We start from the raw sequence: 25,283 nt of genomic DNA, 5'->3' as shown, positions 1-25,283 counted from the left end.
AGGGGCCATGTAGAGGGGCTCCACTGTAATGTTTGGTACTATGCCCAGCCTGAAGCTCTAGCACCATTTAGTAGGCTGGACCAGCCTTTGCCTCTGTCGTGTTTGGCTAGATGGAAGCAGTTGTCATCGTGTCCCAAGTACAGTATCATTGTCACTCTTTAATTCCTCCAATGAGGTGTTGTGAACAGATATACATGTGTTATAGCTGTACTTTGGATTCGGATTGCCTCGTGGGACAGGCAGCGATAAGTGTTAAGAGCTGTTTAGATCCCAAACTATTGTGTTTCTGAACTGGTTTCTATCAAGAGCAGAAGACAGGAGGCTAGGGAAGAGGCCGCTTTCCCTGCCAGAAGCATCCCGCTGGCCTCGGGAGGGACCCTGAGCTGCTGATGCCCTCCATGCAGCTGGGGTTAATGACCAGGCTAAGGTTATTGGGGGTGTTACCTTACAACTGCTAATTTGGTTTGCCCTTGTTCAGTGCCTGCCCCTGGGACTTCCCCTGGCAGCTGCAGGGGCAGGTCTGGGTCTGTGGAGGCAGGTCCCTTGTGGAAAGAGGCTGCTGTGATTAATGATCAGCGATGAATGAGAGGAAAAGGGATAGGAGGAGCAAGCTGCCAAGGCTTTAACTCTGGTGGGTGCAGAGGTGCAGTCTGGTTCAGATCTGCTGGCAGGTGGGGAAGCGTCCTTGGCCAGCCAGGGTGTTAACAAGCCAGAGGTGAGCATGGGTGACCAGGACAGGCATGGCTGTGTTGCATAAATCAGATTTAACACACCAGAAAAAGCCTCCAGGGAGACGAAATGTCTCAGAGTCATCAGCTCTGCAGAGATAATGAGAACCAGAAAAGCACCGGGAGGTAAAACAGCACCAATCTGTGAAAACAGGCTTGTGGGTCCAGGATCCTTGCGGATCCATGCTGACTGCACAGCTGGTACTGGGGGTGGCCATGGGGGAGCCTGGTGTTTATGGAGGGTCTGCAAGGTTAATCCTCCTCAATCTCAGAAGCAATAGACTCAGAGAAGAAAGCCTTCCTGCCAAATTATGCTCCCCACCTCCTCCCCATACTTCTTCAGTTGTCTTGAACAGAAAGCAAGAAATGGAGGGAAATGGCGAAGGCTGGATCCACTACTGGTGTGTTTGCATGGTCAATGTGAGTAAGAAGGACACCCCACTTTTGTTCCAGGCTTAGCTTGGGTGATACGGTTTAGAGCTAGGTGTCCCTGCCCATAGCAGGGGGATTGGAACTTGATGGTCTTAAGGTCCTTTCCAACCCTAACTATTCTATGGTTCTGTGAACATGGCCCTGTAACATGGGGGTTGGGAGCCTCCCCTTGGGGACTGGAGCCAGGAAGCACAGCCAAGAATGTTGTGCAGGTCCATAGCTGTCATGTCCCCAAGAGAGGCATCCCCCACCTCCTCTGACAGTGACCAAACACACTGCATCAAAGGTGGCTGAAGGCTACCTGTACTGGAGGCACAATCAGCTTGAATGATGATGGAGCAGGCTGTTCAGGGGGGCTGTGGAGCCTCCATCCTCAGAGGGGTTCAAACACCCAACCGGCAGCAGCATCAGGCATCCTGGCCTGAGCAGGGGTCTGGACAGGACCATCTCCAGAGGTCCTATCCCACCTCAGCCAGTCTGTGATGTGTGGGAGAGCACCAGCAGATGCTCTTCACTGCCAGTGCCACCTGCTTGCTTGGCCATAGCCAGGAGGCTCATGGGTGGCTGAGACAAGGACAATAGGGGCCTGTTTACTCCTCACATCCAGTGTGAAACCGGAGTGATGGGGTCCTTCACTGTTCTCTTTCCCACACTGCCCCTTGCAGGGCTGTGACTGAGCCCTGCAGAGTGCCTCCTGGGCACAGCAGAATGCTGTTGGAAACCATCTGAGCTGCTGCCTCTGGACACTGTGGTGCTGAAGCTGGTTTGCTTCCACTGCACCCTACAGGAGGCAGAGCTGTAAATGGAAGTTAGGCAGCACCAGCCACTTGGCTGACTTTGGCATTAGGCCTGAACCAGTGCGGACAAGGCAGGGTTATTTCACAAGACAGGGATGAAGTATGCGGTGGGGGGTTGTTTTCCTAGCTGCCTCCTTGCTGGTGCCCCAGGGCTTGTGGTGAAGGGCACATGTTTGGTCTTTCCCCTTGTACCTGTGCCCCAGGCGCGCTCCTCATCTGCCTGCAAGAGGCTGTGTTCCCAGCCTCGGGAGCAGCTCTGTGCCGGCTGTGAGATCTCAGCCTGGATTAAGTGGCAAAGGCAAATCCTCAGCTCTGAGAAGAGTACACTTGACCTTTGCCTCTGTGGAGTTACGTGCTCCCTTGGGAGGAAGTGTTGGCTCAGCCGCTGAACAAAACACTGGCTGTCATTAGCAGGACCTGCCTGCCTCGGGGAAGGAGGGCCTGGGGTGGGGGTCAGATTTATGTGCCAGAGACAGCAGACCCGCTGACCTAGAAACTTGGAGGTGACCAGCTCAATTTACTGGGAAATGCAAAGCTACGCTGCCTCCTCTGTCAGTAAACATACACCATCTGGGATGGCTGGGCAGATGGTCCCACTGGCACAGCCAAATGCAAGAGGGGACTTTGCTTGATCCGAATGAAGTTGTGAATCTCCTTCCCTTACTTTCCAACCTGTTTTCCTTTGTCATGTCTTGCAGTGCCTCTCACCCTGAATTACTGCTAACATCTTTACAGGTTATCCAGATCCCATGGAAGATGTATCCAGTAGCGAACTTGGCCCTAGCACTGACTTCAGACAATATGTACATGCTCAGTGATATTAGGTGCAGCTAAACAGGTTTGTTTTCCCTAAGCAGTGGCATGTGTACAGCCCTCACATCAATTCAGATGTTTTCTCCTACAGCACGTTCTCTTTTCTATGCAATGTGGCTGACTCTAGTGCCAGAGGGCCCAGCAAGGATATGGGCAAACACAGTGTGGGTGTGCGGAGAGGTCTCTTGTCCACTTTGTAATTGAGAGTTGAAGATAGATGCTTCATCTGAGATCACAGAAGCTTGTGTCAGTGCTAGGTCTGAACTGGGGGTCCAGCACCAGCACTGTGAGGCAGTGCCCCGGTTCTGTTGTCCTGGGCTCTGTTTACAAGTTATCAGGTGTCTCTGTGCTGATGCTCTTCCCTGTGTTCACCTAGGTCAGGTTGCTCTTACTTTGAGGATGTTTTGGGGAGTTCTGCAACACCAGCACCACAGTTTTGAAACAGACACATAAAGAGGAAGAATCTGGCCAAGTGCAAAGTGCTATAGAAATGCATTTGCATCTCCACCACTGCAGGTACAGTGTTTGAAGGTTTGGTGTTACCCCAGGCTTCCATATCTTCCTCTCTCCCCAGCCTCCTCCACTGAAATACTCTAAGCTTGGAACTACTTTGAATCAGTGTGAATTAGTATCTCTAAAGAGGTAGCTCAGTATTCCTGAGAACACATGGATTAGATAGGGAAGAGATTGACCCAGGTGGAACTGATGAAAAATCCAGGTGTGCCCAAGCCTCCGAAGGGCTGTAGAATAAGTATCAATACATTTATAGCCTACTGCATTGCAGAGAAATGAAGAGATTGATTGTGAATGTGAAAACTGATTGTGAAAATGAAGTCTTGAGAGCAAATTGTCTCCTTTTGTGCCTCCTTTGCTGTAGATATTTTTGCAGTGCTCAGCCACTTGATTAGAGTGGTTTCTCCCTCAGTGGTTTTGGCTGGGATAGAGTTGTTTTTCTTTCTAGTAGCTGGTACAGTGCTGTGTTTTGCCTTTAGGGTGATGAGAGCATAGCATGATAGTCAGTACTGCAGGACAGGAGCACTGCCTTCACCTGTAGGTGGACCAGCAAAATGGAAGGAGGCGAAAGGAGACTCTGCCAGCTGCCAGGCAGGCTGTGGTGGGGTAAGAATGAGAGGAGGAGCAGTTTGGAGAGCACATCTGTATCTAGCACTGCTTTGCTTGACTACCAGGAAGACTGTTAATCAGCTGCTCTGAACTTAGACCTAGACCATCTGAAGATCTTATGGGAAGCAGCCACCAGCATGTTACCAAAGCTCTCCTGCATGCTGGAGGCAAAGTTACCTCCTGCTCCATCAGCTTTATAGGTCTTCTGCATCTCTTGCCTCTGTGTCACTCACACCCGTAAGCATCAGCTGTGTTTCTGTTGGCGGGGGATGGCTGGGAAGAGACCAAAACCAGAGTACGCTACTGAAGGCTTACATGGGAGGTCTGTTGTTAGCACGGGTGTGAGAGCTGCGCATCTGAGAAACTAATACGCTGAGAAGGGCTGTGCACGTGAAACAACTCAGGGCAGCAAGCCATGTTCCTCCTTTAGATCTGCTTGGTGCTGACAAATCCATTAGAGGCAGCTTGATGCTGCTGATGATCAGAACTTTGCTGAGAGCAAAAGCCCTGGAGGCTGCTGGCGGCCGAGCTCTGCACAGGACCAAGCTGATGGAGTCAGTTATTCCCTCTCAGCACATATGGAGCAGATTCCCGACCAATTTTGTGAGCAGGCGGTGTTTCTGGAGATGTTTGGCTGAAGCGTAGGCTTGGTGCAGCTGTGTCAGCGGGTTCTGGGGTGGGAAGGGCACCGCTTTTCATTTCCACATTTCCCTTCTAGAGCCTTGCTGACACAGCTTCCTGGACCACTGGTGTCAGGAAGAGGCAGCTCAGGTTCTGGGGTGTGCGCGTGTGTGTGGGGCTCAGCCCAGCCAGCACGGGGCGTGAGAAGGGCACCAAACTGCCCTTCCAGCCCAGCTGCTTCCTCCACTAAAGCATTGAGACAGAGCCTCTGCCGTACCCAGACTGCTTGGAAACGTGTTGATAAACTTCCAAATGTCTATTTTACAATCCAGATGTGCTAGCCTTGGTCATAAACCCTCATCTGAAGAACAGGTGTGCTGTAATGCTTCTAGCAGCGGCCCCAAAGCCAGATGGAGGCTTGAGCTGAGCAGGGGCCAAGGGGCTGGTGCCATATAGGATATGGATACTGGGGCAGGGACAGGTGAGGCAGGGAGCCGTAGGTCAGCTGTAGTTCACTGCAACACAGAGTCAGACTGCGAGGTAGGAAAGGGGCAAGCCAGAACATCCCTCATCCCCCAGCCTCTGCTTAGCAGCACTGGAGGCTGTCCTGGTTATATGGGGTGCTCATCAGCCTTGGTTGGATCTGTCCTGGTGAGGAAGCACAGGGCTATGGCTGGCCACCAGCCTCTGCTGTGTTTCCTATAGCTGCCTTTGACCTTCCCAGCAGCTCTGCGGTCTGGGAGGCACCGCAGGTCAGAGCAACTCCCCACCGGCATTGTCAGGGGAACGGAAATGGGGCAGCTGCTTCCTTGAGCCAAACTCCACATGTGCCTTTGGCTCAAGGAAGCAGCCGCACCCCCTGCCCCAGGCTGGGGAAGGTGTCCTGCTGTTGGGCCTGCATCTGGCTCCCCAGCGCTGTGCTGGGGAGAAGCGCAAGCCCGGTGGGAGAGGCAGGCACCAGCCCTCCGGGGCAGGGAGGACAGACAACCCTGGATGCAGGCTGGCAAGAAGCCTGAGGATGAGGCAGGACATACGGTGCTGGTACCACACTGTCTTCCTTAGCAGTGCCTGCAGGCTCAGAGGTGAGCACCATGCTGATGGTCTATCCTCCTACCCCCCTGAAACTTACTCTCATAAAATTTAAGCTCCACTGGGTGATTTGTGTACCCTAAAAGCTTTGTTGGTGATGTTCATACCCTCCAGACCCCCCCACAGAGCTGGACAACCTTGCAAGGAAGCAGGGTCTGACTGAGAGCAACAAGATAGACAAAACATGCCATAGGGGCAGCCACCTTTGCTGAAAGTGGGCAGCAAGGCAGGGACAGCACAAAGGATAGCCAAGGGCCCTGTCGCTGCCGTGCCCCCCCAGGGGAAAAAGACCAAAGTGATATTGAGAGGAGTCCCCAGTCAGGGGCCACTTCCTCCTGCATCTGGGGTGGCTCTGGCCACGTATTCAGCATCCCCTTGTCCCTTCTTGTGGGTGTAAGGCAAGCTGGTGCTGTTGCTTCATTTTCATCTGCTCCCAGATTGCACTCCTGGCTGTGCAAGTACCCTTCCTGGTCCATACCCCATCTGCCTGCCTTCCTCCTGCTCATCTGTGGCAGGAGCTGCCTGTAGACCAGCCTAGCCAGCACAGCCTCAGAGCGGGTAGTTCTGGCCTAATGTTGCTGCTCCTGTGGGCATATTCCCCAGGGACAATGGGAGATCCCCCCTTCCTACAGCCCTGCCACCCTCCAGGACTTGCTTCCCTTGGCTCAGGGATGCACAGAGCCAGGCTCTGGGAAGGAGGGAGGAAGGAGAGGGTCTCCATGGTGCCAGCTGCCTTCTCAGCCACCATGCCTCCTGTGAGGGCTCATCAGCCCCAGGGGAGCACATGCTGTTGGCACTTGGGCTGTTGGCCCTGCTGTGCACTTGGGCTGTGTGAGGCTGCCTTGCCTGCTCAGCTGGGCTGAGAGAAGGCAGAGGCATGGCTGGAAAGTGCATGCCAGAGCTCAGCAGGGAGGCAGAGGTGATCACTGCAAAGAGGGCAGGCTTACGTTGTCCTTACTGCTGCTCTGAGCTCCAAACCCTGTTCTGGGAGAGGCAGGAAAATCGTGAGTGCCACCTCTATAACCCTGTTCTGGATTTCTGTTGTGCACCTGGCATGGCCCCTGTCCGGGTGGGAAGTGCATGCTTCCCCATCCCGAGCTCCTTGCTCTTCTCAGAAGATGATGACCTGATGCGGTGACGCATGGGAAGGGGCTTTGCTCATCTCCTCTGCAGTTGCCTTGTGTTTATGTCCCCGTTAAGCTCTCATTTCTTGTTATTCTTGCTTCCTGTAAGAGTCCGAGCCCCCTCTTAAAGCTGTGTGCCACACCTATGTGCAGAGTGGGTGACAGCAGAGTCAATGCGGCAACTGCTGAGGGAGACTGCTGGATCTGTGATGTCACCAGAGTGCTGCATTCCCAGCCTATGAAGTCATAGGTGGGAAATTGGGTACTCAGCCTAATCCCAATAATTACCCAATGGGACTGTAAAGTGTCAATGAACTAGTCTATTGCTTGATGACTACTTTAGCTTTAACACACACCACCTAGTAATAGCCACTTCTTTGCAGTTCCCTAAGATTCACTTTTATTAATAAGCTATTAAACATCCACTTGAAATCACTGCATTGTAATGAGCTGAGGTCACTGCTCACACAGCCATTCCAGGGCCAAAAGTGGTAGGAAAACACCTAAAATCCTGTGATGGGCAGTGGGCCTGCAATTTCAGGATGGCAGAGTAACCAAACTAAAATACAGATATAACATCAACCCCACCGATCATTCCCAAACAGGATCTATGTGGCCATCATCAGTTTTCCTCTGACATGCAAAGCTGATGGATAGGCTGAAGGACTTCCAGTCCAAATTCCCCATGCCCCAGGCAGCCAATGTGAGGGTCTTAAGGAAACAACAGGAGCTTGAAGGAAGTAACAGTTGTTGCTTTTTAGGAAGACTGCTTTGGAATCAGAGGCAGGAATTCAATTGCTTTAATCCCAAACACTCTGCAGAATTCAAAGTTTGATTCAGGGTTGTTTTTTTCTGGTCTTTTTGCTGTTTAAGAAAAGGCAAAGGAAACGGGGTGCTTTTGAGAAGTTCATTGTGGGAGGGATTCCTTGGGAAAAGCTGCTTTGGCAGTCCTGGTTTCTTCTGCCCTTGCTGTTGGGTCATCTTGGCTAGATCTTTCTCTTCCGCAGGTTGTGGGGTCCTTGGGAAGTGCTGCCTGTGAAGTGGTACCAGACACCAGGAGAGGAGACCTTCCACTGAGGAGAGCGCCTCCACTCCCTCTGTATCCTCAAGCTATTGCTCCTGCTTCCCTTCCAGGCTGTGACAAGCTGATGTTCAATGGCCACTTTGGGAAAAAGCCTCCTGACGTCAAGACGCCAGTGGAAAAGGGAATAGAAGGTTGTGGAAATTCACACTATCAGGGCCCTTTCTACACTCCTCTCAACAGTACCCCAACCACGTGGGGGAGTGTTCCCTCTTTGTGGGTCATTGCCCTTAAAAATGGCAAGAAGGTGTGCTTCCTTCTTTCCTTTCCTCCCTTAGCGAGGACAGCTGACTAATGAGTGCTTCAATTGAAGCCCCCCCATCAAGTCTAGGCCCTGGGCAGGCTTGCTCCTACAGGGAATGTGTGATGGAATGGGTTTCTTGGTCAGGGCAGCCTTCATGCTCCTCAGGGATGCTTGGGCTTTCCTGGTTTCCAGGCCCATCTCCCCGCCACGTGCAGTTCCAGCTGCAGGTATCAAAGCAGCAGCAAGGCCAGATCAGCTTCCTGGGGAGAGGGGAGATTGCAGTTGGATCACTGCAAGCAGGACTTCATTAATTACAAATGGACAGGTTCCCCTGAGCTGCTGGAGCTCTGCATGAGCCACATTCTAGCTGAGGTTTTTTGTTCTGATTTGTTTTCCTCCTGAAGAACTGCTGAAGGGGCTTGAAATAACAAGATGGATAAATAAGGAACCAGCTGTGCTCTGCAGCAGTAGCCCACAGCAACCCCCTCTCTGCCTCACTCTGCACTTGCATCCCTTGGGTTCTGACATCTGGTCTTGCTCTCCAGGTTTCTTCTTCCTAGCGGCATGTTTTCGTCTCCTGTTGAAACCTCTTTTCCAGCATGTGGTCTCAGCCCTCGGTGGTGCATGGACATATGATTAGAGAACAGCACGACCAAGGAGTCCAACTGTGGGACACCCACTTGGATATTCTGTGCCTCCCTCCTCCATCTTCGAGACAGTCCTGGTTAAATGGAAGCAGAAGGAACAATAAAACCAGTAAACCTTGGCTTTGGACTAGGAGCTGCTGGACAGTTTCTCTTCTGTTTTCTGACCACAATCTGTCACTTCCATGGCTCTTGGCTGCCTGCTGCTGGCCTCCTCATAGGGAGGGCCAGGATGGACCCCAGGGCTCGGAGGGACACACCAAGAGTGGGTGGAGGTAGCTGGAGGGCCAGACTCTGCGTCTGTTTGGAGCAGCTCATCTGTCCAGTGGGAGCATCTGCTTCCCTGGGTGCTATGAGTGTGCCGAGCTGTGTGTATCTCATGGCAAAGGCAGGGGGTGGGAATGCTGTCCATGGGGGATTTGTTGGCTGTGTTCACAAATTCAGAAACTGCTTTTCCTGTCTCTCTGGTGCCCATGGTTACAGAGGTCCTCTCCGGAGGTTTTTCTGCACTGTTCCTCCAAGTTGTTTCTCCATCCAGAACCCCAGGGCTGCTGTGTCCTCCCTCCTGGTGCAAGATGGCCATTTTCTGGGAAACTGTGACTTGTACCTCTAAAAGGCTGGTTCCAAACCCTGAGTTTGTAAGTCAGTGGGGCTGGCCAACCTTCTCTTGCCCTTCAGCCCCAAGCAGGGGGGGAGTGCTCCTTCTTCCTCTGCGGGAGCTGTAGGCAGCTTCTGAATCTATGGAATGTGTCCCATCTGCAGCGTGTTAGGGATCTGCTCACAGCGGAGGAAGAAGCACATGTGGGTTGTGAACCCTTCTGAAGAGGAAGAAAAGGAGCTAATTAATCTAAGGGATACAGTGCCAGCAGCCACATCTGCGGGCCAACTGGTCCTGGAAGTGTGGCTCCCAGGTGCTACCACTCCAAGGGGGCCTTACAGAGCTTGTGTGGACCCAACACGTAGGAGAATGATGGCGTGAGAGGTCCTGGTGCAGAGGGACCTCCATCAGCACAGTCCTGAACAGCCCTTTCTCCCTGGCCTTTGGGAGGACTCAAAGAGAGATGAGAGATGACTTGTGATCATCCCTCCAGAGCAGAGCTCACCTTCAACCATCATCTGTCTCTGGCCCCAGGGCTTCAATCCTCAGCTGCCCAAGCACCCCTCCTTCTCTTCCATAGTGGTGGCAGGTGTGAAGGACTACACCATCAGCACAGCCTACCCTTGCTCCTCTTCTTTTCAGGGTCTGTCAAGTCCCTTGCTTTCTGTGCTGTCTCTCAGGTCTGCCTCATGCATGTTGGTGCCCTGGCCCTGGAAAGCATGGACTGGGAAAGGTGCCACAGCTGTGTCTGCCTTGTCTCTCCTCTGATACCATGGCTGCTGCCTGAAAGTTCGTGTGGTGAATTAAGGGGAACTGAAGGCAGCAGGGAGCACTTTGAGCTGCCCACCTGCAGTTCACTGCCCAGGAGGAGCCCTGTGCTCCCTGCTGATAGGGGCCAGGCTGTTGAACCCCACTTGCCAGCTTGCTGCCCCCTCTTCCCTCCACTGCTGGTCCCTCTTTCCAGGTGCAGGTTTGCTCTTGGTGACAAGCAGCCTGACTGTGCTGTGCCTGTGTGAGTTCCTGAGACTGAGATATTTCATGTTTTCTTGCTGAGCCCCGCTGAGCAGCACGCTGAAACCCAACCTGTGCTACGACTCCCCATGCACCCCCTGCTTCTTTTCTGACAGGCCTGGTTTTGAGATGGGAGGCAGTGAGCCCAGGACCAAGAACCTGCGCATCACCCACCTGCACTGGGATGCAACCATTCCCGCAGCAGGATGCAGGCACTCTGTGCCCAGGCGCCTAAGCCTGCAGCCCCTTTTGCCAGGCAGCCCTGAGGTGGCAAGGCTGGAGCTCATAGAGCCACTGCTCTTACACGGATCAAACGTTGCTGCACACCCCTGCAAAAACAGAGGAGTGTTTGCATGTGTGAGCCTGGAAGGAGTTCGGTGTCCAGCTCCAGTAAACAAGTTGCAAAGCTGATGGGAGAGGAGATGCCAGCTCCCTGGGCCGGGCTCCAGCGAAGCCAGGGCGGGTGGAGAGGTATTGAAGGGCTGCCGATGGCGCTGTTGGGTTTGCACATCCTCTTTCCCCAGCCCTGTGAGGGAGGCACAGGCTTCTGCAGTCCCACTGCCCCTGGGGCTCGAGTGCAGGTCCCCTGGGGATGTCAAGATCATGCTTCTTCCCTGGGGCGACCCAGCACCTCAAGGGAAGAGGAATGCACTGTGCCCCAGCGTTGCCTGCTCTAGTTCTGAGCACTGCCCAGGCTCTCAGCTCCTCTGTTTGTAGCTTTGTTTACAGCATTGCCAATTTTCTTGTGTCAGGTTTAGGCGCAAGCATTCTTTCCACTGCTGCATAAGAAAATAATTAGGTGAGGATGGAAAGGACATTCCTCTTTTCACAGAACAAAGGAATGAGCCATGGCTGTTATCGGGCACTGCTCACAGCATCCAGAGCCATGCTCCTGCCCAAGCAGTGGCTCTCCCTCAGCGGGGCAGGCAGGCAAGCTAGTGGTGTCACAGGAAGTGCCAAAGCACCTGCTGGTATTTCCTCTGACACTGCTGCCCCATAAGCCAGCTGCCAGAGCCAAGGTCAAATCCTGAAAGCACTCAGCCCCGGTGCTCCGGTAGCACTTGCTCACCTGTCAGGTTACCTTCCCTCTCCCCTGCTTGCAGGACCCCAGCTGGAGGGGTTGTGCTGGGGTCCTGCACCACTCCAGATCCGGTGTGCTTTAGGGAGATTAATTCCCTGTGCTTCTGCTCCTTTCCCCGCTTTTTTTGCACCCTGGAGGGTGAGTAGCAGGGCTTCCATCCCAAGGAGGAGCTGTGATCTGAGAGGCCTGAAAGTCAAGGGGCAGGAGCCACTGGTTTCAAATGGGAGAGACTTTAAGAGCACAGAGACAAGGTACTGAGGGAGCTGGACTCCTCTGCCACGAAGCTTTTGGGAAGCAGATGGTCTGGTGGGGGCCTGGGGACACAGCACCTGCAGTGAGAGAGGCTGAAAGAAGAGGAACGTCAGTGGGACAGGGTGCTGTAAGGGCCTGGGGAGCAGCAGGCATAGGAGGAGAGCTCATGCTCTATGTAGGAGCCACCCCATGCATCAAAAGGGGCAAAAGAAATCAGACACATTCATGGGCTGGTATGACAATTTGCCTTTTCAACCCAGCGGCTGAGCTGCGGCATCCGGCTGAAGGTGCCCCTACCCTGCGGGCTGCTGAAGACGTGAGGGCACACCCAAAGGATCACTCTTTGTGCACACAGAGTTCCTCGTGTTCTCCGGCAGGCATCCAGGCACAGCACCCAGGGTTGGGATGTTGAGTGAGGTGCACCTTTCATCCGCCTCAGCTTGGCACGATGAAAACAGGTCGACAGATGTTACTGGCTGCACGACCCGCGGCAGGGACATATGCCAGTGTTCATCTGCTTCCTGCGAGTACCTGCAGTGCTCTCCTCTGCCTCCCGGCCCGCAGAGGTGCAGTGAGAGGTCTTTAGCCACCCACCAAGCTCCTAGGTGCTGGTGTAGGCCAGAAAGGATCCACCCCAGGTACACCCTGTTTCTGGACTGACACAGAGCCTGTACTCCTCTGGGAGGCTTTGCTCCCTGATGGAGATGGCCAAAGGCAGCAGAGAGCAGCAAGGATGTGGCAGAGCTGAGCTGATGTGTGTGGCTGAAATGGGATTTGGGCTCCCTACTCTCCCTTGCCCGATTCTTCCCTCAGAATTTCTCAGTGCGTATAGAGCAGTCATTTGAAGTTATCCCTCAACCTCCAGGTGCCCATGAAGAGACAGATAGGGGGAAGGATGAACATCCACTCTAAGCTGGTGGGATGTCTCCTAAAAGATCTCTCTTAGCTGAAGGACCTGAAGCTTTTAGGTGGGTCCTTTTCTAGCCTGGACCTACACAAGGAAGAATCTAAAGCCAGAGCTGGGTTTGAGAGCATCTGAGAGCTCTGTAGCCAGGGTGGAATGGCAAATAAGGCTCTTCCCATTGCTGTGCCCCTCTCCTGTGAGGTGCGAGCAAGAGCAGCGAGAGGGCTTAGCGGTGCTGCTGGAGCTCCACAAGTCCCCAGATGCTGGGGGGGCCTGGGTATTCCTCCGGTATCCGCGTGTCCTCCTCCGTGCACCGCACACCCGGGGCTGCTCCACCTTCCCCGAGCGCTTCCAGCTGCGACGGGAGCCGGCGGCAGGCCGGGCGGCATGGAGGGCTCCGGGACCGCACGCCGGCATTCGGGCAGGCGGCGGACGGGTCTCCCCGGCCAGGCAGGGGTTAAGGCTTCTCTGTTGTAGTTTGTTTCCCTTTGCCAAAGTGGGTGTTGCTGGAATGTCTCCTCTCCTAAGGAGGGGGGCCGAGCCGTGTCCTCTGGAGAGGGGGGATGTCAGCATCAAAAAGAAACAAAAGGGGGAGGTTTCCAAAAATAAAACCCTCCATCCCCTCCAGGCGCTGCCAGTGCCAGAGGCAGGCGCGAAGGTGCTCGGAGCTGCCTGCTCTGAGCTGCCTGCGGAGCGCGGGAGCTCTCTGGGAGCCCGGCAAGCGGGGCCGGCAGCTTTCCCCTTCTTCCTCCTCCTCCGGTCCGCCCGGCAGCCCGCGCCCCAGCCTCGGCACTGCTGTCAGCGCCCCGGGCCCCGGTGGGCGGCAGGTCCCGGCTGAGCCCCGGCGCGGGATGGGGCGGTGAGCGGAGAGCCGGCGGTGCCCGCTGCTCCGCAGCCGCCGCACGATGCCGGTCGGGCGCTGAGCGCTCCGCGCAGCCCGTCTGCCCCCGCTACCGGCTGACACCATGCGGGGCGCCGCCGCCAGCCTCCTCCCGCTCACCTTCGCCGTCCTCCTGGGCTTCGCCGAGTGCCGGTCGGACTCCGCGGCCGGGCTGGAGCCGGAGCGCGGGCGAGCGGCGCGGCCGCGGGGTCGGGGGGCTGCCGTAGGGATGGCGGGCGCGGCGCACAGCCTGTCCCCGGCGCACGGAGCGCCCCCGCCGGCGCGGCCCCTCCCCGCCGCCCTCCACGTGGATCGCGGGTCCGCGGCCGCCGCGGGGAGCCCGAGCGGAGGTAACGGCCGGAGGCAGCGTCCGCACGGCTGGCTGCCCGCCTCCCTGGGCCAGGCGGGCGATGACGGGCTCGGTCCCGGCCCGGAGCAGAGGAACAGGCAGGACCCGTCCGGCCAGCGGCAGGGCGGCGGGCTGAAAGCTCGGGTTGTGCCCCGCTCCAAGGAGCCAAGCGGCAGAGGCAGGATGGTGGGGTAAGTGCTGCGGCCGGACCCTGCCGGGAGTGCGCGGCGTGAGCCGCGGCTCTCCCCGTGCATCATCCCCGTCCCATCCCCGCGGGCGCTGGGGGGCGGAGCGGGACCCGCGCTTGTGCCGCGCGTCTGCCCCGCACGTGCGGCCGGTCCCCCGTCGCGGCGGCTCGAAGGGGTGCGGGGCCACGGGAGGCGGGAGAGGACGGAGCGGCCTCGCTGGGCGCTGCGGGACGGAGCGCGGCCGCCTCCGCTCCTCTCCGTGCAGGTACCTGGCCTCTTGGCGCTTTCCTCCCATTGCGGGCCCCTCGCACGCAATCCGTGCGGCCGCTTCCCATGGCTGCAGCTGGCTCGGCCGGGGGAGGCTTCCTATGACTTGCCTGGCAGGACCGCTTCCAGCTCCAGCCTCTGGCTGTTGGAGGTAGAGGGGGGATCGTATGGCAAGGCCAGCTGCTGCGAGGGCAGCCTGCGAGCGGGATGTCTGGTGCAGTCTGACGTAGCCTTTGGTCCCATGTCCTCTCCTCTGGGGAGTAGTGCCCTCTCTGCTCTGCCGTCGGTGATGCCCCTTGTGATGATCTCCTTTGATAGCTGGGAAGGGCCACCAAAGCCATGGTGCAGGCAGTTTGACCCACACGTGTGTCAACGTGTGTCCACTCTGTGAGCCCTGCCAGTGGGATACTGAGGGTAGGCTCTGGGCTCTGGCAGAAATGCCCTCTGCTAGCATTGGGTGGGGAGCTTCACTACAACACAAAATGCAGCTCAGTCTCTGAGGTTTCTCTCTTCCATAATCACTTCCTTGCAAAATTTCAAGATAAGAGATCTTCCCTGTGCCACTCTGTGTACTTTCCTTCAACAAATCCACAGAAGCACCAAACTTGCTCTTCTTCCATTATGGTTGATGTATTATGGTTGAAGTATTTATCACCAACAGATAACCAGTGGCAGGTAGATCTTGAGCAGATTTGAGCTTACCCAGTCCATTAGCCTGGGTTTGTCAGCCTTGGGAAGCTCCAGCCCTGCTCAGTCAGGGTTGGGCTTTTGGGGGCTCAGAAGGATTTTACCCTTTCTGCAGTCAGAGTGTTGTCAGCATTGCTTTGGGGTCACAAGGCGGTGCAGTTGGATTTAAGTCGTGTGTGACATAGCCTGTTTCCTTCTATGACTACTCTGAATGGTCTCCACCAGGTTTTCAGGCTGCAGCTGCCTCCATTGTCAACAGCCACCTTGTACTGCTGTCAGAAGGGGCAGGCAGCCCCAAGGCTCATGCTATGTTCAGAAGAGTGCTGAACCTCTTTGCAGGTAGCTTTCTTTCAGCCCTTAATCAAGGGTGTAGTCAATGGTTGGTCCAGCTGTTGACCTGTTACCAATGTGATTCAGGTTCCTGGGGTATTGGAGGGTGCTGTTGCCTCCAAGCTTAGAGGCAGGAAGAGCTGTGCCTCAGTGCTGTGTTCCCGACACAGACTGTGCTGCACTCTGCCTCTGCTCTGCCCTGGAAGATAAGGGCTGGGGGATACAGAGCTTGCTCCAGTCCCCACGAACTTGAACTCTGTAAAGTGCATATAATGGCTTGTCATCAGTGGCTTTGCATCTCTTCTGGAGTCCACATCGGCACTTTTAAACTTTTCTATGACCTACTGTCTTTGGAGTGTATGAGAAAGCCTAGCTGCAATAATTGTCCGTGAGTAACCACATGGCATTACTCCTCATGGAAAGCTAGAGGCTGCTGCCTCCATCCATTCGGTGAGACTCCGTCCTTCCACCTCATCCATCTTCTTACGCCCCTTGCTGCACCAGACACATTTCCATCCAGGAAACTCAGGGCCCCTAAAAAACTTAATTTCATGATGTTTCATTTTTCTGCCAGGTGGGATATTTTTTGTTCTGCTATTTACACTGAACTCCTACTACTCTCTAGTATGACAGCCTTCATTTTCCCTTACTCAGGTAGCGTTGCAGGCTGCATTAAACCCTGCTGCTATTTATTTATACAGTAACTTTGGCTTAAAATCTCAACTTCTGTGTGGGTTGCCCTCCCTGGTTCCCCAATCAGACCTCTCTGCTGGTACTTCCAGGGGGTCTGGGCACAGTCCTGGGGATGAAAACCCCATTTATCAGCACTACATCCTTTTCTGGATAATTATTTTTTCTCTTTGTTTGATAATGGCATACCCAAGATTGAGTTTCTTTCTGGGGACTGTTTGGATGTGTCTGCCATCCTGCTCACATCTGACCTTATTGCAGATGGGACTTGCTTGAACCCTTCCATGAGCGCGTCCAGCAGCAAGTCTTGTGAGAGATGGGTTTTAGTGTTGCCTCCCGGAGGCTCATTGTGAGGTGACTTCTGACACTACAGCAAATACTGCAGAAAATGACTGTCTTGTGAGTGAGGAAAACAGTGCAGCCCCGGGAGCATCTCTGCTGTGCTGTGCTCTGCTTAGCACACCTGTTTCTCAACACCTCACAAGTAGAAAGACTTTCCTTCCATGTGTCATGGGGTAGGGAGCTCCCATGCTCTAATGTGTGCCAGCTACGGTTGTACTTGTGCTCCAGATGCATCCCTAGTTAGGGCTGGCTGCTTGGGAGAACACTGTACGCACCTCCCTCCACCTCTGTGCTCCCTGGGACGTGACACCCTCGTTCCTCTGCCCTGTGGCTGATCCCAGTGATGATCCTCAGGTGATGTACACAGAATCAGAGGAAGGTGGGTAACAGGGGAGCAGCCTGGGGAAGCCTCTACTTCTGGTACCTGCCTGGGTAATTTTCAGGGGCATATGAGGCTGCCCAGGTAACACGATGGGAGTCCCACACTCTCTCTTTCTCCCTCCCACCTTCTTTTTGTGTATTCTGTCCCCGAATTCTTGTTTAATTGCTGTATGTAGACACCATCTGTGGCTATTTAGTCCTGCTTTACCCAGGCGTTGTGGGATGTAGGTTCTTGCTGCAGTATGTGTATGTTGCTGCTCAGGAGCAGAGGCAGTTAATGCTGATGTGGACTTGGCAGAGGATTTTCAGTGGCTCATCGATGCCAGCAGCCTTTTGCTAATGTTCTTCATAGGGTCTGACTGCAAATGTTTCATACACAGTTGGATAAAGTTCACTGTCCTGCAGTAGAAAGGCAGACCTGATGATCTAATGGTCCCCTGGCCTTCTGTTAAGATGCTGAAAATGACCTGAATGGAGCCAGCATATCTGGCAGCACAGTGCTGCATGAAGTTGGAAGATGATGCATATATTGCTGTTAAAATAAGTAGTGAAAAAAACAGTTCTACTGAATGGTTCAGAAACAGTGTGTGATCATCGCTGAGGCTGCGCACATGTTGAAACTATGTGAAGCCACAGTCTTACTACTGTTTTCTTGTTTTCCTTCCCCCTAGCACTTGTTAAAGTTGTTTGGCTCTGGTGACAGATAACCCTGCAAGCTCCTGCAGGCTTTTCTCATCCTGGGTACCACTTTGCATAGTGGGGCCTGATCCTTATGGTATTGGCCTTTGGCTGCTGCAGCAAAGCCGGTGATGAAGGACTGGCTTGTTACAGCTCCTCTGCCCAAGCTGCAGGTTGTGCTGGAGCATGCAGTCAGGGCTGTGAATGGTACTTCTGGATGTAGGGAGAAGCTAGATGGCTATAGCTGTGAGGGGTGTCAGGGAGACGTCTGTCCCAGAGCAGGAGCAGGCAAGTAATGTCTGACATCCACCTCCTGTGCACGAAGCTCTCACAAGGTGCCAGGGACTATACTTGGGTGTGGATGGTACATCCTAGCAGCAGAGTGAGGAGCCAGCTTGGTCTGCAGTTGCTTACCGCTGCCTGTGCTGTTTGGAGACCTCAGGGTGTACCTGGCACTTGAGGCAGGGGCTGAAATGCGGATCCAGTGCCTCACCCTGCATTGTGCCAGAAAGGCAATCCCAAAGACCCACGTCTGCACTAGTGAGCTGTACCTCAGGGCTTTCTCTGGCACTGTGGCTATTCAGCTGCCTGAGCTCTCCAAAAAGGGGAATCAGACTATTGGAAATGGTCTCTGTCTGCTCCAGTCTGAGCTGGGCTGGGAACTATTTTGGAAGGTGCTAAGTGGCCCATGAGCCCTGGAGCAGCTCAGTGTTACAGGCAATCAAGCCCCAGTGCCTGGAAATGTCCCCAGCAACATTTTCTTTCCTAGGAAAGATGTGAGCTAGCTGGCTTGGCCCTTAGGAAGGTAAATACAGTAATTAACCTATTCCACTGGTATGAGACAGATAGGAAAGACAGATGGTTTTCCCAAGGCTTGTTTTGGCATCAGCGGCAGGGCTGGGAATAAGGCATCCCTGCGGAGCGTGACCTAGTTTGGTGTGGTCAGTGGGACTTCAGCTTAGGACACCTGTGTGAGGACATGTCTTCTCTTTTGCTCTGATCTGGGGCTGTGTTGAGCTTCTTTCCACCTGGGAGAGTTGCTGACCCCTTCATGTGCCCACCAATCCTCTTGTTCTGCATCCCAGGCTGCAGGGTGAGAGCCCTGCTCCCCTCACTGCTGCCGGGCCCCCAGTTTCACATGGTGGGTAAGAAGGAGGCAGCCTGGGTGCTCAGCCTTGCACAGCTGCTGAGGGCTTCAGAGTTAGGAGCATGGCTTTGGTTCATGTCATTGTTAGGTCTGCCAGGGGCTTGGTGCATCATGGCACCAGTGGAACCCCTTACTGGGCAGCTCCACCTACTGCCTTGGAAGCCCCCATCCCCTATGCAATGCAGAGTGATCAGGAGCTGCTGAGGGTGTACAGGTGGCTCCATAGCAGCCACCCTTGGGACAGTGACACCAGACCTGGAGGGATCCTGCCACTTGTTCTGCAATCCAGAAGCGGTGCTGGATGGAGAGACCTGGGGTTGGCTGCGCCCTGCATGTGGCTTATGCCTGATCCATGTCTTTACCCAAAGTGTTGGTGATGGCACGTGCAGCAAGACAAGCACATCTGGGGGCCATTACTCTTGAGCAGCATCCTTCCATGCTGTAAACATGCTGTGCTCCTTAAACCTCCCGGGATTCATTCTGAGTTCTTTGTAAGTGAAAACCACATGGCTTTTAAGCCATGCAATTGTCAACTAAAAGCTTTAAATAGAACCAGACCTGCTCATGACTGCGTCCCATGCAGCAGAGGCCCCATAGCTATTTTCCCACTGCTGGTGTTCTTACTTTACCTGGGGCCCCATGCTCTGTGAGGTCCTGTGCACTGGGTTTTCATCATGATATGATTGTGGTCCTTCTCTGCACTCCAGTACTACATGCTGCTCCTCCCAGGTGCTCACTTCCAGGCCTGGAGATCCTCCCTGCCTCTGTCTCTGATATCCTCTCATCCAGGAGGCTGTGGAAGGAAAGGATGTTCCTGTCCAGGTACTCCCTCTGCCCCTGCCTCTGAGGGCATCCCTGCCTGGTTGCTTCCTTCTCCACATGCTGGGCTGTCCTCCCTCCAAGAGCATCACCTTGGTGCTTAGCATCTCTCTTCACCTCGGGTTGGCAATTCATGTCTGGAGTTGGCAGTAACACAGAGCAACTGTGTTAATGAGAGGTTTGTGCTGAGCCCAGCAGGGGTTTCATGCCATCAAGAGTGATCTTGTCTGCTCAAGCTTGGGCCCCTGTCTGTTTTAGTCTCATACCTTTCTTCCTACAATCTCTGGCTCACTGTTGGTGTTGATAAGCATGTAGAAGTATGCTCCCTCCAGCATGCATGTGAGACATGCAGATAAAACTTGAACTTTAATCCCATAAAGGGATTAAAAGAGTGTGATTCAAGGCCAAAACAGCTGGGGAAAGCAAAGATGTTTATGCTGCTGCTTGGAGTGGAGTCCCTTAATTACCTAAAGATCAGCTCCAGCCCAGTAGTTTTCACTACCGATCTAGATGTCTTTAAAAAGTTTAAGGCCTTTCATGGGCTCTTATGCAGTAAGTAAAGGAAAGTTTGGTTTCCTTAGATACTTTCTGGGAATGCCTTAAAGACGAGACCCATGGATCTATTTGGGTTGACAGACAAAAAGCTGGGAATTGGTACTTTAGCCCAGCCAGAGCAGATGTGAGTGGATGCAGGAATTACTTTGGCTTGTTCTGCTTGCAGGAAGTCACACCAATGGAATCTAAGTGCTTTCTGCCTGTAAAAATCTACCCAGGTTAGTAAAATGTTGATCCTGAAGGGCTGGATAGCACTTTACAAGTGATGTGGCTTCTCAGACCACTTCCCCTTCCCCTTCTCTACAGGCAGCTTCATTCATGAACACCAGAACAATCCTTGGCACACCTGCTACCCGCTGTCTTTGGCTCTCCTAAAGCGTGAGCCCCACAGCTTGAGCTTTGGCACTTCTGGAGCCTCATCTTATGCCATGTGGATGCAGCAGTCACAGGGATACCATTTCAGAGCAGGATCATCTTCTGACCCTGCTGTCTTCATGTTAAAGCCAATCCAGAAGACTAATGTGCATGTTTCCGTGGTTTCTGTAAATTCTGTCGGCAGCTCTGACTGCCTTGTCCAGCATTAGAAATAAACCATACTCCTCACTTCGTTTCCAGAGGCTTTCCAGAGCTTTCAGCCTTCCTATTTCTAACTCTCTACCTTTTGATGACTATGCTCTCCCATCTACCTAGGCATGGAGAAGTTAGATATTCCTAAACCTTCCCTCCAAGGTGAGTAAATATGCTTGGAGACTACCCTGCAACTTGTTATTCCTTCTCATTATAGACATATGAGGTGTGACTAGAGGAAGCAAGATTAGCTGCCTGCTTGGGCATTGCAGAGCACCTCTTGGAAGCACAGCACTGCCTCTGATAGCTGTATGCTGGCAGTGATCAGTATCTGAAAACACATAAGGGAAGAAGTGGGGAGGACATCATTTATGTAAAGGTAGTCGAAAGTTGCTGCAGCAAAGTGCTGGAGTTAACAACCATGGGATGATCTCAGCATCCTGGAATTAGTGTAGCACTGTGCATGTCAGATAGAGACAAACTTCGTAGCACTGGAGAGTCCCCAGGCCCTGGGGTCATGGCACCAGAGGCAGGTAACAAATGCAGGACTGGGGTGCTTGCAAAGGGAGAGCAAGCAAGGAGTGACTGGTGTGGCTGCTGGAGGGCTGTCCCTCTTGGGGTAATGAGCAATGAACAGCACCAGGCAGCAGCACTTAGGTGGAGAATGAAGTGTTGTCTTTGGCCAAAGCAGCTCCGGACATTTGCGGAGGTGAGATGCTATGACCAAAGCTGGAGTCAGGCCCGACTTACACCGCAGTGCCATGAGATCTTTAATGATCCCAGGCTACTGGCCTTCAATTGCTCTCGGGAGGAAAATGGTTTCTCTGAGCACTGTGCCAGGAGCCCAGCATAATGCTAGTTGGGCATTATACTCCCAGAGGGATCACTCACACTGCGGCATTCACATAGCCCTTGGGGGTTTCTTTTCCAGGCACTTAAACAACTCGGCCCTTGTCCCATTGGTTTTGATCTCAGCTGCTGGTCCATCTGGAAGGAAATATCACATGCTGCAGGAAATAATTTTACGGGTGACTCAGAGGTGCTGGCTGCAGAGAGACCTCAGCTTCCCCTTCTCCTAACCACGCTGCTTTGTCTCTCCGCTTAGGCCAAATGTTTGTGGCAGGCAGTGTTGCCCAGGATGGACCACGGCTCTCGGCACAAACCGCTGCATCAAACGTGAGTATGACAGTCTCAGCTGGTGTGCATCTCCTGATGCACCCCTACAAAACGCTTGGGTATGGCTGCAACGCCAAACATGCCCCCTGAGCTGTGCCAGGGCAGATGGATTGTGGGGTCCCTGCAGGCAGTGCTCCAGCCTCCCCATGGGGCTGCCAGGCTGTGGGTCAGCTCTCCCCACCTGCTGGTGAAGTCTGAGCACGCTGAGTAATTATGGCTTTACTTCATTATCATTATTAGTGTCCATCCCCAGCAGGGTCTTGTTGGGGCAGGGCATTGCAACGGCACGTTCGTGGATGAGTTTCAAGCCCTGGGCTCTCATCTTCCTATTTGGAGCAAAAGGCAGGTCTGTGAAAGTCCCAGCAGGTGGGAACCAGCAGTGTGGGGCTGTGCTCATGTGGGCGAGCAGTGCTGATGCTGAGGGGCAGATCAGGGCTGCAAATTACCTGGGTGCTATTAAGGAAAGCAATTAATGGAGCTGGCACAAGGGCTGGGCTGGGTAGGGCTGGAGGGTGGTGCATCATGTGGATGTGTGAAATGGCAGGGGGTGCAGTGTGGGAACTGCCAGGGCAGGGCTCTCCTGCCTGCTCACAGAGGGGTTAATAAGGGCTCTGTTTCTCTGAGGGCCCTGTCACAGCCCTGGGGCTGAGATCATTTTGGGCTCCCTGACACAGCACTGGAAGGGAAGGGGTTTGGGCAGGCACAAGCGCCGTGCATGCCAGGGGCAGCTGCACTGTCATCTCCAACCCAATAGCTCTGCAACCACAGCCCAGCCCCTGCTGAGATCCCTGTCCCTAACAATGGGGTTACACCATCCATCCCACCCATGGTCCTCTCCAATGCACCTGCCTGGTCCCAGGGAGGTGCGAGGCTGCATGGGTGCCTGGGCAGCTCAGAGGACAGGCAGCACGCAGGCACTGGGCAGGCTTTCCGGATGGGAACGCCCTGCCCGGGATCGCGCAGAGCATCTGTGTTCACTCGAGTGGCAGCAGCTGCCCAGATGTTTAGCAGGGAAAGAAGCTGAGCTTTGTTTGCTGCGGGGTCTCATGGAGCTTCGGCAGTGCTGGGATAATTGCATTAGCGATCGCTGCTCGGGAACTAGGGGCCAAGGGCTGACTCACCTCCCTTCTTTCTCCCTCTCCCCCTGCCGACAGAAGCCAAACGGTAGAGAGCGTGCTGTGCTGCCAGACAGTGTCTGTAAACAGAGAGCGGGGCCAGCAATGGCAGCATCTTTCTCTCATTAGGGATTTTCATAGGAGCAGTCGATCTGGGCTCACAGCCATGAAGGCTGTCTAGCAGTTGCTCAGGTGCTGGGCCCTTGTCCCCAGGGATTCATTAAAAGGTCCCTTCAACATGATTGGGCCTAACAGTGTCCCTCTGACAGGGGATGGTAAATCTCAAGCAGGATTTAGGGGGAGACTGGTGATGTGTAAACATCGTTTCATTCCCAGCTACCTCCCTCGCAGGGCTTTTCTGCTGGAGTTCAAGCTGCTGGAGATGTTCGTCTCTTTTTAAAGCTGCCAAGGCATGCTGGACAGCCTGTCCCAGTTAGTTTCTGCACTGTAATGCTGTTTAGTGTCTGACCCCGTGGTCTTTTTATATGGGCATTTCAGGGAAGTTATCGGGGTAGAAATGCAGCCAGAGGGAACCTCTTAGTGTGATGGAGCAGAGAAGAAGTTGGCATTTGGGTCTTGAGCAGGGACCTTGGTTTTCATAGATTTAAGCTTGGGTACAAGAGAGACAATAGGCCAAATTCTTATCTCCTTCCTATCATCTACCAAGCATGGTGATTTCTTCCTTCTTCACCCATGCTTCTCCAGGAACTTTCCTCTTGCAATATCTCCTTGCATATGACTGAACTCAAGCCATGGGCAGGTGTCTCTAGCCTTTTGGCTTGTTCTAGCTTTGAGGACCAAAGTGCAGTGTGAATCTGGGGAGTTATCAGAGAATCAGTGTCTGGGAGGATGAAAAAGAGAAATCTCTCTCGTTGGGACACCAACATTTCTTGGGAAAGTGGAAATGAGCTGAGGGGGTTCAGCAGGAAGACCTCACCCGCTTGCAATAGGCTTGCTTTCTACCCACATGCTGCCAGCTCATCACACGAAACTGCATACAGGGCATCCCGCAGGAGGGGACATGAGGGATAATGAGCTACATTTGTATTTGGGTCCAAGGAGTTCATCCAACCTCCTGCCTGTTTAACTTAGAATCATAAAATCAATTAGGTTGGAAAAGAGCTTTAAGACCATCAAATCCAACTGTTACCCCAGGACTGCCAAGACCACCACTAACCCATGTCACTGAGGGCCTCATCTACACAGTTTCTGAACACTTAAATCCTGGGGTGAAACTCAGGCCTTTATGTCCTGGGTTTGGTGGAGAAGAAACCTGCACACACAAGCTGGCCAGAAGCCGCCTTGCACTGTTCATATTTCAGGGACTGCAGGGGCTGTGGTGTGCACTTGTCAATAACTTAGATGCTGCCTATTAGCTCATCATCCTTCCCTTCTGCTTAAGAGCAAAGGAATCCTCTTGCTCAGCCTCCCGACGTTAGTTCATCAGCCTCTACTTTCATCAGCATTACTCACTATGGTTCTTTGTTACTTCCCAACACAGCAGCCTGGGCTGATAGTGTAGGGTGAGATTTTTTCCTGACATGGATATTTTAAAGTTTAAAAGAAACATTTTTAATCAGCATGTTGGGAAGGAATAGACCTATTAATGTGCTTTCTAATCTCATACAGATGGTTTTGCAGTTAAGATACTGGATGAAGGCGCAGGGACTCCAGAATGAGTCACTAGCTCTACTGTGGTCTCAGAGTGTGTCTTCATACAGTCACATTAGCACCTGGGGCTTTTACACATCTGAAGAATGAAGGTGACATTCACATGGTCTCTCCTGTTGGGTTTCTTCTGTACAGTGACTGTAGGGTCTTTTGAACCCAGACTGGTTTTCACTGAAGTTCTGTTTTCCCTTTATTATTCCTTCATTGCTGTTGATATCCCCGCCTGTCAGCCTGCACAGATCTCTCACTTGTGTTAAATTATCCTTCCCTTCTGGGTGTGCTGACATGATCAGAGCTTTAAGTTAGACTGAGATTACATCTCACTCTGAATCAATAAGCAAGCTTTTCCATGAGAAAGCGGACTAAATCACCCCAGGGGTACAAGTCCTTCAGCATCTTCCCAGTTTTCCTGTGTCTGCCTAGCTGAATGGACAGGTTCCCCTGCATTCAAATGGGACTGAGCAGGCACTGCTTACAGTGAAGATCTACACCACTCTCCTTGACCTAGAGCATGTGCAAAGCAGCAGGGACACAGTAGTTGAATGTTACCTTGCAAAGTCATTGCTCAGTCCTGCACCAGGTGTGCCGGCAATGTGATGTAGATTAGACTTGGTGGCCTTCCCCTCTGAGGGTCCTGACTGCCTGGCCTAAGTGAGTGGTCAGAGTCACGCCACAGTCATCCTTGCAGTGTGAACTTGTAGGGCTAGACAGCATCAGACTTGATCTGGGGGGTATTGCTAGATGCTCTTGAACAAGCTGGCATTGCTACTAATGATAATTCAGCAGTACTCCAAAACTTATCCTTTTATTAAGAGTTTTTATATGACTCTTTTTGCTTTCCCTAAAGCCACAGGTCCTGGAACAGGTGATTACATGAGACTACAGTGAGAAGACATGAGT

General features: G+C 53.4%; 1 protein-coding gene across 4 annotated transcripts in view; it reads left to right on the top strand.

The window, feature by feature from the left end:
• Positions 1–13,158: 13,158 nt before the first annotated feature.
• The window catches only part of LTBP2 (latent transforming growth factor beta binding protein 2), a 70,988-nt gene continuing 58,863 nt past the window's right edge, over positions 13,159–25,283 (top strand). For 2 of the 4 annotated variants that reach the window (XM_061367373.1, XM_061367372.1), the window contains exons 1-2: positions 13,163–13,961; positions 21,527–21,597. In XM_061367373.1, the coding sequence (XP_061223357.1) occupies positions 13,507–13,961; positions 21,527–21,597 (526 nt within the window). In that variant the 5' untranslated portion in view covers positions 13,163–13,506. Of the gene's footprint in view, positions 13,962–21,526; positions 21,598–25,283 lie in introns of all 4 variants that reach the window. The other 2 variants (XM_061367374.1, XM_061367375.1) reach the window with 2 other exon arrangements.

Source organism: Neopsephotus bourkii, unplaced genomic scaffold, assembly GCF_033783945.1.
Source record: "Neopsephotus bourkii isolate Nb327-2 ecotype Australia unplaced genomic scaffold, CSIRO-AGI_Nbou_v1 NB_1376, whole genome shotgun sequence".
NCBI classification, from domain to species: domain Eukaryota; kingdom Metazoa; phylum Chordata; class Aves; order Psittaciformes; family Psittacidae; genus Neopsephotus; species Neopsephotus bourkii.
Note: the sequence above shows the minus strand (reverse complement) of the source record. Positions and strands in the feature narration are given on the sequence as shown.